The 15,138-nt window shown below is 62.7% G+C and overlaps 1 protein-coding gene across 1 annotated transcript; it reads left to right on the forward strand.

The window, feature by feature from the left end:
* The first annotated feature begins 3,734 nt into the window (after positions 1-3,734).
* On the forward strand, positions 3,735-14,485 carry LOC309668926 (uncharacterized protein). Its single transcript, XM_082479467.1, has 4 exons — positions 3,735-3,765; positions 11,729-11,855; positions 12,884-12,995; positions 13,159-14,485. The coding sequence occupies exons 2-4, from the start codon at positions 11,729-11,731 to the stop codon at positions 14,165-14,167; spliced, it is 1,248 nt and encodes a 415-aa protein (XP_082335593.1). The 5' UTR covers positions 3,735-3,765; the 3' UTR covers positions 14,168-14,485.
* The last annotated feature ends 653 nt before the right edge of the window (positions 14,486-15,138 follow it).

A 15,138-nucleotide genomic window follows, 5' to 3' on the forward strand; every position in this document is an offset into this window, starting at 1 on the left:
CTTTGTCTCCGCCCGACGGCTTTGCCCTTGGATTTCCGCTTCTCCTCTTCACCCCACCGCTGGGGGGAGGGAGCGACCCACCGCGTGGCCCTTTGTGCGCGGCCGCGGCCGAGCCGGGACGGGGGTCTCCCGCGCGCTCCGGCGCATCCCGCCCCGCCCCGCCCCCGCCTCCCCGCAGGAATCGCCGCGAGGGCCGCCGTCTCCCCGGCGAGAGCCGGCGCCGCGGCGGGCTGCAGGCTGCGGCCGCAAGGTGGGGGTCGGGCCCGGCCAGCGCCCGCCCCGTCGGCCCCGCGCTCCCCGTCCGCCCCGGCCGAGGGGCCGCCGGGGGCAGCATGGCCGCGCTCGGTGCCGTGGGGCGGCGGCGGCAAAAGGCCCGCGGGAGCGGCCCCGCCAGGGCTCCGGTGGCCGTGGGGCGGTGCGGGAGGGAAGGGCCGGGAGAGCCGACGCGGTGCTGCCCGCTGCCGGTGCTGCCCGCTGCCGGGGCCGGCCTGAGCCGGGCGCGCTTCTCGCCGCAGATGGCGGTGACCTTCGAGGACGTGGCCGTCTACTTCTCCCCCGAGGAGTGGGCAGAGCTGGCGGGCTGGCAGCGGCGGCTCTACCGGGAGGTGATGCGGGAGAACTACCAGGCGGTCGCCTCGCTGGGTGAGGGCTCTGCGCCGCCGCCGGGACGGGACGAGGATGGGACAGGGACGGGGACGGGGACGGGGACGGGGACGGGGACGGGGACGGGGACGGGACGGGGATGGGACGGGGACGGGACGGGGATGGGGATTGGAAGTGGGAGCGAAGCCGTGGCCGGGCAGGGTCAGGAGAGAGGAGCGGAGCTGGGGGGGATGCTGGGCCGTGGGCAGGGGGGAAGCGGTGCTGCTGTCGGCCCTGGCAGTACGGGAGAAGGTTTTTCTCTCTCTTCCCTGACCAGGCTGGTGCACCATCAAGCCCGAGATCATCAGGAAGATGGAGGGAGGAGAGACACCGTGCGTGCCAGCCCCCCCCGGGGCGCAGCAGAGGCACCGCAGCCCTGAGCCTGGTGGGTACTAGAAGGGGCATTTGGGGGTTTGAAGCAGCACCGTCCCCTTGGCACCAGATCCTCAGTGCCCCAGGGAGGGTGAGGGGCTGTCGGGGTGCCCATGTCGCTCCCCATGGGGAGGGGTCCCACGTGCCTGTTCTGCCCCCAGCAGTGACCCCGACCTCTCCTCCCCAGCAGGCAGTGATTTCTCGATGCAGACGGAGGACGGGAGTGTTCCCGAAGGGCTGCCAGACCCCACCGCCCTGGGCCTGGGGATGCCCGAGCCGGGCAGGAGGAGGAGGGGACGCATCCCGGCCAAGATGCTGCCGGCCCACCTCCCCTTTGTCCCCCCAGGGCCCAAGGGGCCCTACACCTGCGCCGAGTGTGGGAAGAGGTTCAGCAAGAGCTGGGGCCAGAAGAAGTTCCAGCAGATGCACTTGGCCGCGCGGCCCTTGTCCTGCCGGCAGTGCAGCCGCCAGTTTCAGCCGAAGCCAAAGCCGAAGCCGAAGCCGAAGCTGGTGTCACACCAGAAGGAGCACGGTGAGGAGAAGCCCTTCGGCTGCCCCGACTGCGGAAAGCGCTTTGCTCAGAAGCCTTACCTGCTGATCCACCGGGGCGTGCACACGGGCGAGAAGCCCTTCGCCTGCAGCCACTGCGGCCACCGGTTCAGGCAGAAGTACCACATGATCCGCCACCAGCTCATCCACACCGGGGAGCGCCCCTTCGCCTGTGCCTTCTGCCCCATGGCCTTCAGGGACAAGACGTCCCTCGCTGGCCACCAGCGGATCCACACTGGGGAGCGCCCCTTCGCCTGCGACCGCTGTCCCAAGGCCTTCAGGAACAAGCAGACCCTCACCGGCCACCTACGGCTCCACTCCGGGGAGCGCCCCTTCGCCTGCGACCGCTGCCCCAAGACCTTCAGGGACAGGACGGCCCTCACCATGCACCAGTGGGACCACACCGGGGAGCGCCCCTTCCCCTGCGCCCACTGCCCCAAAGCCTTTAAGGACAAGAAGAACCTCAGCGACCACCAGCGGGTCCACACCGGGGAGCGCCCCTTCGCCTGCACCCTCTGCCCCAAAGCCTTCAAGGACAAGAAGACCCTCAATGACCACCAGCGGGTCCACACCGGGGAGCGCCCCTTTGTCTGCGCCCACTGCCCCAGGGCCTTCAGCAACAGGAAGGCCCTCAGCGACCACCAGCAGACCCACAGTGGGCAGCGCCCCTTCACCTGCCTCCACTGCCCCAAGGCTTTCAGCAACAAGAAGGCCCTCACTGACCACCAGCGGGTCCACTCAGTGGAGCGCCCCTTCGCCTGCACCCGCTGCACCAAGACCTTCAGGAGCAAGATGGCGCTCGGTGAGCACCAGCGGGTCCACACCGGGGAGCGCCCCTTCACCTGCGCCCACTGCCCCAAGGCCTTCAAGCACAAGAAGGCCCTCACCATCCACCAGCGCGTCCACACCGGGGAGCGCCCCTTTCCCTGCGCCCACTGCCCCATGGCCTTCAGGGACAAGCAGACCCTCACCATCCACCAGCGGGTCCACACCGGGGAGAAGCCCTACAAGTGCGGCGAGTGTGGCAAGTCCTACAGCCGTAAGGAAGGCCTGAATTGCCACAAGCGGTTGCACCAGCGCGCGCTGGCAGCGCCTGAGGGTGGACCTCGGCAGGAGGGGGGTCCGTCCCCGGCGATGGGGGCGGGCGAAGGCCAAGCCCTTCCAGTCCAGCAGCCATGAGAAGCAGTTTCGGGACGAGGGGATCGCGCTGGCTCACCGGTGCGCCCATGGCACCCCCAGCCCGCGGCCGCCTCTGCAGCCCGGCGCCCCTGAAAATTACACCGAGGGGCCCACGGCTCGTCCTGTCTTGCCACCCCTCAACTTGGAAGCTGCAGGTCCAAGGAGAACTCTTCAGGACCCCTCATCCCTCCTTGCCGGGGGGTTTCTGCCGCCTCCACCTTGCCCCACAACCCATCCGCCTGCCGGCCCGGCTGCCTGCGGCCCCGGGCGGTGTGGAGCACTCATGGTGGGGGTGATGTGTTCCTGCGGGGAGCAAAGGTGCTGCGGTGTCGCGTGTGTTAAAGGAGAATCTGCTGCCGGAGCAGTCACACACCACTCCCGGAGTCGCACACGCTCTGGCCCAGTCTTCCTGCGCCAGGACGGGGGTCCCTTTGCGGCGGGCGACTCCCCGGAGCCAATGAGTGCCCCGTGCGACGCCGCACACACGCACACTTACTCTCGGCCGCGCTTCCCCCTCCTTCAGGCTCGACCTGAGGTTTCCCTCAGCAGAGTCTCAGGCGTTGGGTGTTATAAAAACGAATGATGTCATTGAAAGGTACAGCAGCAAGGAGAGCCCGGGCTGGCCGCCTCCAGCGGGGACGTCCGACAAAGAACTCCCGGGGCGAGTATACCCCTGCGACGTATGCACCCGGCCCTCACGCGCTCCCCACGCGGTCTTCACGCATCTTTTCGTCCAATGGTGATTTTTGGTCTGGGGTTTTCTAACACCTTATTGGATTCTTTTTCTGGGTGCAGTCAGACCGGCCGTTGACTGCGCCTGTCTCATCGATTTGCAGTCCCTGCTGAGGGTTGTCACCTCCGTATCTTCTGGGTTACGCATCTGTGTGCCTGCCCTCCCTGGCAGATGGTCAGGAACTGAAAAGTCCCAGACTTAGGGACGATGCTACCAAAACACGAGTGTATTAGCAACATGGGGATGGTGAACCGTGTGGCAGCGAAGACACGAGGGGTACTGGTAGTTTGGTAAGTACAGAAGTGTCCGAGCCCGATCAGGTGGGAATGAGGGCCGTCCCCCCAAGAAAGCGGCAGGACAATTAGCCAGCTGAAGGGCATCCACACTGATGCGCGCAGCACGGGGAGTGACCAGGAGGAGCTGGAGGCCATGGTACAGCAAGGGAACTGCGATGTAGGTGCCATCACAGAAACGTGGTGGGAGGACACGCGCAAGTGGAGTGCTGCGACCGATGGCTACCGACTTTTCAGAAGGGCTAGGCAAGGAAGGAGAGGTGGGGGGTGGCCCTCTATGTTTGGGGCGGCTTTGAATGTCTGGAAGTTACCAGTGCGGATGACAGTGCTGAGTGTGTATGGATAAGAATCAAGGGGAAGGCCAACACGGCAGACATCGGGGTGGGAGTTGGTTATAGACCCCCCCTCAGGATGTAGAAGCCGACGGAGTACTCTATAAGCAGCCGGCAGAGGTCTCACGCTCATCTGCCCTTGTTCTTGGGGGGGACTTCACCTTCCCAGACGTCCGCTGGAAATACTACGCAGCGGAGAGGGAACAGTCCCGGAGGTTCCTGGAGCGTGTGGAAGACACCTTTCTAACACAGCTGGTGAAGGCACCAACCAGGGGAAGTGCCCTACTGGCCCTACTGTTTGCTAACAGAGAAGGTCTCGTGGGGGATGTCAAGGTTGGAGGTCGCCTTGGGCAGAGTGATCACGAAATGATAGAACTTTCAATTCTTGATGAAGCAAGGCGGGGAGCCAGCAGAACTGCCGCCTTGGACGTCCGCAGGGCAGACTTTGGCCTGTTTAGGAGCACGGTCGAGAGTGCCCCGTGGGAGGCAGTTGTGAAGAGCAAAGGTGCCCAGGAAGGCTGGGCACACTGCAAGCAGGCGCTCTTAGAAGCGCAGGAGAAGGCCACCCCCGTGTCTCGAAAAACGAGCAGATGGGGGAGAAGACCGGCCTGGCTAAATAGAGAGCTTTGGCTGGACCTCAGGAGAAAAAGGAAAGCTTTCCTTCTCTGGAAAAGGGGGGTGGCAACTTATGAGGACTATCGAGATATAACAAAGCTGTGTAGGGGGAAATGAGAAGGGCCAAAGCTCAATCAGAACTCAGCGTGGCCACTGCAGTTAAGGACAATAAGAAGAGATTCTTTGAGTATATCCATAGAAAAAGGAAGACCGGGGCAACTGTAGGCCCAGTGGTGAAGGAGACGGGTGCCCGAGTGGTGGAAGACCCAGAGAAGGCAGAGTTCCTGAATGTCCTCTTTTCTTCGGTCTTCACTGCTAAAGCTGTCCCTCACCAATCCCATACTCTGGAGGCAAAGGGGAAGGTCTGGAGAGAGGAAGATTTTCCCTCAGTTGAGGAGGACTGTGTCAGAGACCACTTGGCCAAGCTGGACATTCACAAGTCCATGGGCCCTGACGGGATTCACCCGCGAGTGCTGGGAGAGCTGGCGGATGGTATTGCTGGGCCACTCTCCATCGTCTTTGAATGGTCATGGAGAACAGGAGAGGTGCCTGAGGGCTGGAGGAAGGCTGACATCGCTCCGATCTTCAAAAAAGGCAAGAAGGAGGACCCAGGGAACTACAGACCAGTTAGTCTCACCTCTGTCCCTGGGAAGGTAATGGAGCGACTCGTTCTGGATGTCATCTCCAAACACATTGAGGAACAGGAAGTTATTGGAAGTGGTCAACATGGATTTACCAAGGGTAAATCACGCTTGACCAACCTGATAGCTTTCTGTGATGTTTTAAGTGGTTGGCTGGATGAGGGGAGAGTCGTAGATGTCATCTACCTTGGCTTTAGCAAGGCTTTTGGCACTGTCTCCCATGACATCCTCATTAGGAAGCTGAGGAAGTATGGGCTAGATGAGGTGACAGCGAGGTGGACTGAGAGTTGGCTGCGGGACAGAACTCAGAGGGTTGTGATCAGAGGCGCAGAGTCTAGTTGGAGGCCTGTAACCAGTGGTGTCCCCCAGGGGTCAATACTCGGTCCAATTTTGTTTAATATATTCATTAATGACCTGGATGAGGGGACAGAGTGTATCCTCAGCAAGTTTGCTGATGATACCAAACTGGGAGGGGTGGCTGACAGCCCAGAGGGTCGTGCTGCCATCCAGCGTGCCCTGGACAGGCTGGAGAGCTGGGCAGAGAAGAACCTGATGAGGTTCAACAAAAGCAAGTGCAAGGTCCTGCACCTGGGGAGGAAGAATGCTAGGCACCAGTACAGGTTAGGGGCGGACCTGCTGGGAAGTAGCTCAGAGGAGAAGGATCTGGGGGTTGTGGTAGACAGTAAATTATCCATGGCCCAGCAATGTGCCCTTGTTGCCCAAAAGGCCAATGGAATCCTGGGCTGCATAGGGAAGAGTGTGGCCAGTAGGTCGAGGGAGGTCATTCTCCCCCTCTACTCGGCACTGGTGAGGCCACAACTGGAATACTGTGTCCAGTTTGGGGCTCCCCAGTTCAAGAGGGACAGGGAACTGCTGGAGCGAGTCCAGCGAAGGGCAACTAAGATGATTAAGGGATTGGAGCATCTCCCGTATGAGGAAAGGCTGAGGGCACTGGGACTCTTTAGCCTGGAGAAGAGAAGGCTGAGGGGAGACCTTATTATGGCATACAATTATCTAAAGGGTGGGCTGAAGGAGGATGGAGCCAGGCTCTTCTCAGTGGTTCCCAGGGACAGGACGAGGGGCAATGGGCACAAGTTGGAACATAGGAAGTTCCGTTCAAACACACGGAAACACTTCTTTACGGTTCGGGTGACAGAGCACTGGAACAGGCTGCCCAGGGAGGGGGGGAGTCCCCTTCTCCGGAGATTTTCAAGACCCGCCTGGATGCAGTCCTGAGGGATGTGCTCTGGGCAATCCTGCTTTGGCAGGGGAGTGGGGCTGGGTGATCTCTAGGGGTCCCTTCCAACTCTGAAACTCTGATTCCGTGATTTTTTGTTATGCTAAAAGACTACACGCAGCACTGTACCAGCTGCTTGGCTGGTCGGTCGCACTCAAAGAGTTGCAGTCAACAGCTCGATAGAATCACAGAATCGCTGAGGCTGGAAGGGACCTTTAAGATCATCACGTCCAACCATCCACCCAACCGGACAAAACCACTTCTACACCACGTCCCCGAGTACCACGTCCACCTTTTTTTAAACACCTCCAGGGGTGGCGAATCGCCCCCTCCCCGGGCAGCCCCTTCCAATGTTTGATAACCCTTGCAGTGAAAAAGGGTTTCCTAATCTCCAATCTCACCCTCCCCTGGCATAGCTTGAACCCATTTCCTCTCGTCCCATCACTTGCCACCAGGGAGAAGAGGTCAGCCCCCCCCTTGCTACCCCCTCCTGTCAGGGAGCTGTAGAGGGCGAGAAGGTCTCCCCTCGGCCTCCTCCTCCCCAGGCTGAGCACCCCCAGGGCCCTCAGTCGTCCCTCATAAGATTTGTCCTCCAGACCCCTCACCAGGGGGGTGTCCCCGTGGAGAGCAGTGACAAGTGGTGTTCCTCAGGAGTCGGTACTGGGGCCTGTACTGTTCAACATCTTTGTCGGCGACACGGACAGTGGGGTCGAGTGCACCCTCAGCAAGTTTGCCGATGACACCAAGCTGTGTGGCGAGGCAGACACGCTGGAGGGGAGGGATGCCATCCCAGAGGGACCTGGACAGGCTGCAGAGGTGGGCCCAAGCCAACCTCATGCAGTTCAAGGCCAAGTGCAAGGTCCTACTTCTGGGTTGGGGCAATCCCAAGCACAACTCCAGGCTGGGCGGGGAATGGCTGGAGAGCAGCCCTGAGGAGAAGGCCCTGGGGGTGCTGATTGACGAGAAGCTCAGCATGAGCCGGCAGTGGGCGATGGCAGCCCAGAAGGCCAACCGTATCCTGGGCTGCATCAGAAGCGTGGCCAGCAGGGCGAGGGAGGGGATTGTGCCCCTCTACTCTGCTCTGGTGAGACCCCACCTGGAGTACTGCCTCCAGCTCTGGAGTCCCCAACAGAAGAAGGACATGGACCTGTTGGAGTGTGTCCACAGGAGAGCCACGAGGATGATCCGAGGGCTGGAGCACCTCTCCTATGAGGAGAGGCTGAAGAGCTGGGGCTGTTCAGCCTGGAGAAGAGAAGGCTCCAGGGAGATCTTCTTGCGGCCTTCCAGTGCCTAAAGGGGCCTACAGGAGAGCTGGGGAGGGACTTTTTACTGGGGCATGTAGCAATAGGATGAGGGGAAATGGCCTTAAATTGGAAGAGGGCAGGTTCAGATTGAAGAGTAGGAAGAAGTTTTTCCCTGTGAGGGTGGTGAGGCACTGGCCCAGGTTGCCCAGAGAGGCTGTTGAGGCCCCATCCCTGGAGGTGTTCAAGGCCAGGCTGGACGTGGCCTTGGGCAACCTGGTCTGGTGGGAGGTGTCCCTGCCCAGGGCAGGGGGGTTGGAACTCGATGATCTTCAAGGTCCTTTCCAACCTAAACCATTCTGTGAGTCTATGAAATTACTAAGAAAATTAACTCAATTGAGGCCTAAAGGCTTCAGCAAACCGCGCTACTCAGGCCAAGCAAGGCGAGGCGAACAGCATAAATCACGCCCTGTCATAACCCTAAGTAATTTAACTAAAACTTAGTTAAGCTGAACAGCTCGTGTCTCTCAACAGCCCTCCCTTTGTTTTTATTAAGCATTTGTGCTGGTATGCTGAACAAAGTTCTTGAAATCTTATTTAGGGTCGCGCTCAGTTTGTTAACGCGCGCTTCAGCGTTGGTGGTAGTCGAGACTCCCATTCCTGTCCCTCTGATGCCATTCGCATCTAGTTTTGTTCACCGTGAAGTGGTAAAGGTTCGCCCACGTAACCGCGCCAACCAGCCCGCCTGGGAGGTGCGCAGGAATGGTGAGTAGGTCCGTTTAGTTGTAGAAACATTGACTTGTATCGTCAGTTCTGCCTGTTTCATGAGGGGTTAAATGTCACTTGTTGCTGCCCCACGTGTTTGATAGCATTTGGACCAATTTCAAATATTTGTGGGATCAACTCCTCTTTTGTTAGTGGAGTTGAAGTTGGATGCGTGGTGGTGGGTAGCGGGACTGGGGTTGGTATCGAGTCGATTCTTTCGCAAGATACAGCCGTTTCTACTTTGGCAACTTCACCATTAACTGCGCTGCAACAGCTGAAATCAAACGCTAAGCAGGAATTGGCGTCATTGGGACAATGAGATCTAATTTTTTGACTACCTCTGTCACTGTCAGATCATTCACCTTATCCATTCACAACAAAAAAAGTGAGTCCCTTCTTCAACTTCTTCAAGATTTGGGAACTCGCATCCCATGTACTCTAAGTAGATTCTTTTCTTTTTGAATTCGTCGCCTTTCCACCACTCTGGATCATCCATTCTTTTTAATTTCATACTTCGCCATGCTGTAGTAGTTACCAGGGCCAACGGTCCCAGGAGGGGCAAAATGTTGTTCTTTGTTGATTTTCAGGAATCTGTCATCCGCCAGCAGGTTTGGCTGTCCACCACTTGCTCGCTCTGAGAGTGGCGTGCCCAATTTTCTTTTCCTAAAACTTTAACAGCAAAAGAAGAACACAAGAAAGCAGTGTTTGGCCCCTCCCTTTTGGGCTCCAATTTTGATTTTCGGGAAGATACTTTAGTTAAGTTGGTATCCCGGCTGCGTATCGTGTGCCTGTAGATCAGGCGGTGCAGATTGGCCCCATTGGGCGTATTTCCTTTTATCTTTGCACCCTTTTTGCATATATAAAATGTGCTGAGTCAGCCGGTCGTCTCCATCCAGTGGGCTGCCCGTAGCTGGGGCGCCAGTCCCCGGTGTAGGTAGGTGCCTCCCACAGAGAGCCTCTGCCGCTGTTAGTGCTACGGGTTCTCGCAGCGCGTTTCGAACATCCCACGGGACGAAGTTTAACGCTTTGGGCCGTTTTAAACCAGTGCGCGCTCATACTTTCGCCGTCTTTTCTTTTAATGTTGTATTCCTCCTTTCTACTTCTCCCGAAGACTGTGGGTGACGGGGGGTACACAGGTTTCGTTCTGTTCCTGTGATTTGTACAGTCGGTCAATTATATTTGCTGTAAAATGAGCGCTCCTGTCTGGCGCAGTTGACTCCGGCGCCCCATATCTTGGTGCAATTTCCTTCAATAAAGCTTTTACTCCTCCCTCTGTGTCGGCTTTTCTTGTCGGGAAGGCTTCCGCCCAGCCTGGCCGTTGATCTGCTGTTAGGAGGAGGTGTTTGTGTCGGCACGCAGTGGGCACATCTGCACCATCTGCCCGCGCTGGGGGGGACGGGGAGTGGGCCCACGGTCGCCCCCCGAACTCGGAGCTCAGCCTGGGACGGGAGAACGTTTCACACGTTGGGCAGCTGCTCTCCATCCTTTCGGCAGCGGTATAAGTTCCCGGTGCTGCCCGTACTTTCTGTACCCGATAGCTCCCCCATGGCTCTCGCGCAGCCTTCTCGCCGCGGTACTGACATATCTCATCGCTAGCACTGGTTTTCCTCCAGTTGTCCCTATTCCGGCGTCATCTTGGCTTGCTTCCTTTTTTCTCTGTTGTTCCTTTGCTTCTGCTGAACGGTCTGTCCCATACGTGGTTTTGGGGTCTGTTACATTCGGCCGTTTGCCTTGATCCATGGCCGGGGTCACAACTGTGCGTTCTCCCGGGGGCTGTCGGGCTGCAGCCTTCGCAGCTGCATCGTCCCCTTTGCTAATGCCCCCGGTGCCCCTGGTGGGGGGTGGGCGGCGTAGGAGAGGAGTCTCTCCAGGCGGCGGGACTGATGCCAGCACGCCACATCTCTCTTCTGCGTTAGGTGTCTTTTTTTTCTGATGATGGGATAAATCCTCGTCCTTTCCATAACGCTCCAGTTGCATGACATACCCCGAAGGCGTATCGAGAGTCTGTATAAATATTAATTCATGCACCGTTTCCCAGATGTGCTGCGCGCATTAAAGCTGCCAGCTCTGCTCCTTGTGTGCCCACCGCTGCTGGGGGGGGTTCAGCGTCTCTCGCCCGCCGCTGCCGACCACAGCTCGGCCAGCCCGCCGCTGCCACGCAGCGCCGGTAGAAAGACGAGCCGTCTAGGAACAGCCGGGTCTGGAGTCCGCAAAGGAGCCTCAGTTACATCTGCCGGTGGTGTACTTGATGTGCGCGTCACCGCTCACGCTGGGGATGTTCTTCACCGTTATCAGGGAAAGGTGTTGGGCAGAGTGCCCCGAGGAGCTGTGGCTGCCCCGTCCCTGGAGGTGGCCAAGGCCCGGTTGGACGGGGCTGGGAGCACCCGGGGCAGGGGGGGACTGGATGAGCTTTCATGTCCCCCCCACCCAGACCGTCCCGTGAGTCAACGACGGGGCAGCGCTCAGCGCCCCGGGCGGGACTACACCTCCCGTGCTGCACCGGCGGAGGGCGGCCCTCCCCTCCCCCCCCCCCCCCCCCCGCTCTGACGCCACCGCCGGGGCCGCCTTTGTCCGCGCCCGCGGCCCGGCCGAGCAGGTACCGGGGGGGGGGCGGCACCGCGGGCATCCCCCGGCGGGGCGGCCCCGGGAGGGGACCTCGGCCCGGGCTGCTCCTCCCCTCCCCTCCCCCCCCTCCGCCGGGACCCCCCGACGGCAGCAGCACCGACGGAGGGCGGTGCGCGGCGCCTCCCGGGGCGCGGGTTCCCCCCGCCCCCCCCCGCGCACACCCGCCGCGCGTCCCACCCCCGGCCGGGGCCCCGCCGCCACCGGCGCTGGGGAGGGCTCGGCCCCCCCCCGGGGCGGCGCTGCGCGTCCGCCTCCCGCCGCTCGGGGCGCGCGCGGGGCCGTGGGGAGCCCCCCCCCTCCCGCTCGGCGGCCGCTGCGGGCCCTCGCGCCGCGCCGGGGGGGGGCGCGGCGGGGGGGGCGGGGCGGAGGGGCGCGCGTGCCCCCGCCGGAGCCCCCGAGGCGGCTGTCCCGGCGGCGCCCGGCCCGGCAGCGGGGGGCCGTCCTCGGAGGCGCTCGGCCGCGGCGCGGCGGGCCGGCCTGAGCCGGGCGCGCTTCTCGCCGCAGATGGCGGTGACCTTCGAGGACGTGGCCGTCTACTTCTCCCCCGAGGAGTGGGCAGAGCTGGCGGGCTGGCAGCGGCGGCTCTACCGGGAGGTGATGCGGGAGAACTACCAGGCGGTCGCCTCGCTGGGTGAGGGCTCTGCGCCGCCGCCGGGACGGGGGGGTGGGGGGGTGGGGGTGGGATGGGGATGGGGATGGGGTGGGGATGGGATGGGATGGGGATGGGGATGGGGATGGGATGGGGAGGGGATGGGGATGGGGATGGGGATGAGGATGGGGACGGGGTGGGGACGGGGTGGGGATGGGATGGGATGGGGATGGGGATGGGGATGGGGATGGGATGGGGATGGGGTGGGGACGGGGTGGGGATGGGGTGGGGACGGGGTGGGGATGGGATGGGGATGGGAATGGGGATGGGGATGGGGATGGGATGGGGATGGGGTGGGGACGGGATGGGGATGGGAATGGGGTGGGGATGGGGATGGGGATGGGGTGGGGATGGGGATGGGGTGGGGACGGGGTGGGGACGGGGTGGGGACGGGGATGGGGACGGGATGGGGACGGGGATGGGGACGGGATGGGGACGGGGGTGGGGACGGGGTGGGGACGGGGGTGGGGACGGGGTGGGGACGGGATGGGGATGGGAATGGGGTGGGGACGGGGTGGGGATGGGAATGGGATGGGGACGGGGATGGGGATGGGATGGGGATGGGGACGGGGATGGGGATGGGATGGGGATGGGGACGGGGATGGGGATGGGGATGGGATGGGGATGGGATGGGGATGGGATGGGGATGGGATGGGGATGGGGATGGGATGGGGATGGGATGGGGATGGGATGGGGATGGGGATGGGGTGGGGATGGGGATGGGGATGGGATGGGATGGGGATGGGGATGGGGATGGGGATGGGATGGGGATGGGATGGGGATGGGATGGGATGGGGATGGGGATGGGATGGGGATGGGGATGGGGATGGGGATGGGGATGGGGATGGGGATGGGGAGGGGATGGGGATGGGATGGGGATGGGATGGGGATGGGATGGGGACATGAGAGAGGAGTGGAGCTGGGGGAGATGCTGGGCCATGGGCAGGGGGGAACCAGTGCCACCATACTGGTACTGCAGGAGAAGGTTCCTCTCTCTCTTCCCTGACCAGGCTGGTGCACCATCAAGCCCGAGATCATCTGCCAGCTGGAGGGAGGAGAGACGCCGTGCGTGCCAGCCCCCCCCGGGGCGCAGCAGAGGCACCGCAGCCCTGAGCCAGGCGGGTACCCGCGGGCTGCGGGGGTCGGGGGGTTGCAGCAGCACCGTCCCCTTGGCCCCGCGTGCTCCGTGCCCCAGGGAGGGTGGGGGGCCCGTGGGGTGCCTATGTCGCTCCGCGTGGGGAGGGGTCCCCAGCAGTGACCCCGACCTCTCCTCCCCAGCAGGCAGTGACGTCCGGAGGCAGCGGGAGGATGGGGGTGTCACCCAGGGGCTGCCAGACCCCACCGCCCTGGTCCTGGGGATGCTCGAGTGGGGCAGGAGGCGGCGGCAGCGCCTCCCGGCCAAGGTACTGCCGGCCCAGCCCCCTGCGACCCCCCCGGTGCCCAATGGGCCCCACACCTGCGATGAGTGTGGGAAGGGCTTTGGTAAGATCCGGGACCTGAAGAAGCACCTGCAGACGCACGCGGTGATGTGGCCCTTCTCCCGTCGGCAGCGCGGCCGCGGCGTTCGGCTGGGGAAGATGGAGGTGCCTCACCAGAAGGAGTACGGTGAGGAGAAGCCCCTCTGCTGCACTGACTGCGGAAAGCGCTTTGCTCAGCAGAATCACCTCCTGAGCCACCAGCGCGTGCACACGGGCGAGAAGCCCTTTACCTGCGGCCACTGCAACAGCCATTTTAGCCACAAGAACAGCCTGATCCGCCACCAACAGGTCCACACCGGGAAGCGCCCCTACGCCTGCGCCCACTGCCCCAAGACCTTCAGGGACAAGACCACCCACAGCATCCACCAGCGGGTCCACACCGGGGAGCGCCCCTTCGCCTGCGCCCTCTGCCCCAAAGCCTTCAGGGAGAAGCACACCCTCACCATCCACCAGCGGGTCCACAGTGCGGAGCGCCCCTTCGCCTGCACCTACTGCCCCAAAACCTTCAAGCAGCCTCAGGCCCTCACCGTCCACCAGCGGATCCACACCGGGGAGCGCCCCTTCGCCTGCGCCCTCTGCCCCAAAGCCTTCGGGGAGAGGAAGGCCCTCAACATCCACCAGTGGGTGCACACCGGGCAGAAACCCTTCAAGTGTGATGAGTGCGGCAAGACCTACAGCCAGAAGCAGCACCTGAAGAGACATCAGTGTGTTCACAGGCACCGGTCAGCGCTTCCGGAGGGCCGCCAGTGGGAGCAGAGGGGTCTGTCCCCGGCCGGGGTGCAGACGGAGGCCGAGCCCTTCCAGCGCTGCAGCTGAGAGAATCTCTTTTGGGAGCGGGGCATGGCGCTGGCTCACCAGCGCACCCAGGGCACCCCCAGCCGGCGGCCGCCTCCCCGGCGCGGCGTCACCAAAGCTGCCGCGGAGTGGTCCGAGGTTCACCCTGGCTCGCTCTCCCGCACCGCGGGAGCTGCGGGTGCAAGGACCCCTCCTCCCTCCTTGCCGGGGGGGTTCTGCCGCCGCTGCCTCGCTCCGGCACCCACCGCCCGCCGGCCCGGCTGCCCGCGGCCATGGGCCTTCTCGGGAGGCGGTGCGGACGGGGGGGAGCGCTGGGGGGCCGATGGCATCGCCCCCACCTCCCCCCGGGGGCAGCGGCTGCCGTTTGCCGGAGGGCGCGCGGGAAGGAACGGCTTCGGGCCGCGTTCGTCCCCAGGAGGAGAGCGCCGCCCGGGAGCAGAGACCGGTGCGGAGCATCACGCGCGCTTGAGGCCGCGCGGCAGCCGGGGCTGGGAGCCAACGCCATCGGCCGCTGCTGAAGCCAAAAGCATCGCGTCTTTCGGTCCTTGTTGTAGGCAGTGTTCACCCCTCCATAAAAGCGTTTGGGAAGGAGCGTGGACGCGGCGTGGGCTGGCGTGTTGGTGTGGGGGAGCAAAGGCGCCGTTGTGCCGCCGGATGGGGCCCGTGGGTGGCGCAGACAGCCGGGGGTGGGGGATTCACGCGGGGGACGGCGCTGCCGTCGCAGTCGCCGCAGATCCGCCGCTGTCACGGAGGGAGCGATGCACTTCACTCGTAGGGAGGAGCAGTGATACGTTTATTGATATAAACCAGAGATTTACCAAAGTTTGATAGTCAGTGTGACGGCCTCGTAAGGGGATTGGGCGGAGAGGCGCACTTGGCTATTTACTGCCGGGAGGACGGGGTCAGCCAGAGCTGCCGGGGAGACGCTCCCCTCGAGTCATGAGGTTCAGAGAGGACCCCCCATCTTTCCAAACGCCTTCTCAGGGGTCAGC

This window comes from Vanellus vanellus, assembly GCF_965231255.1.
Source record: "Vanellus vanellus genome assembly, chromosome: 2".
NCBI lineage: Eukaryota > Metazoa > Chordata > Aves > Charadriiformes > Charadriidae > Vanellus > Vanellus vanellus.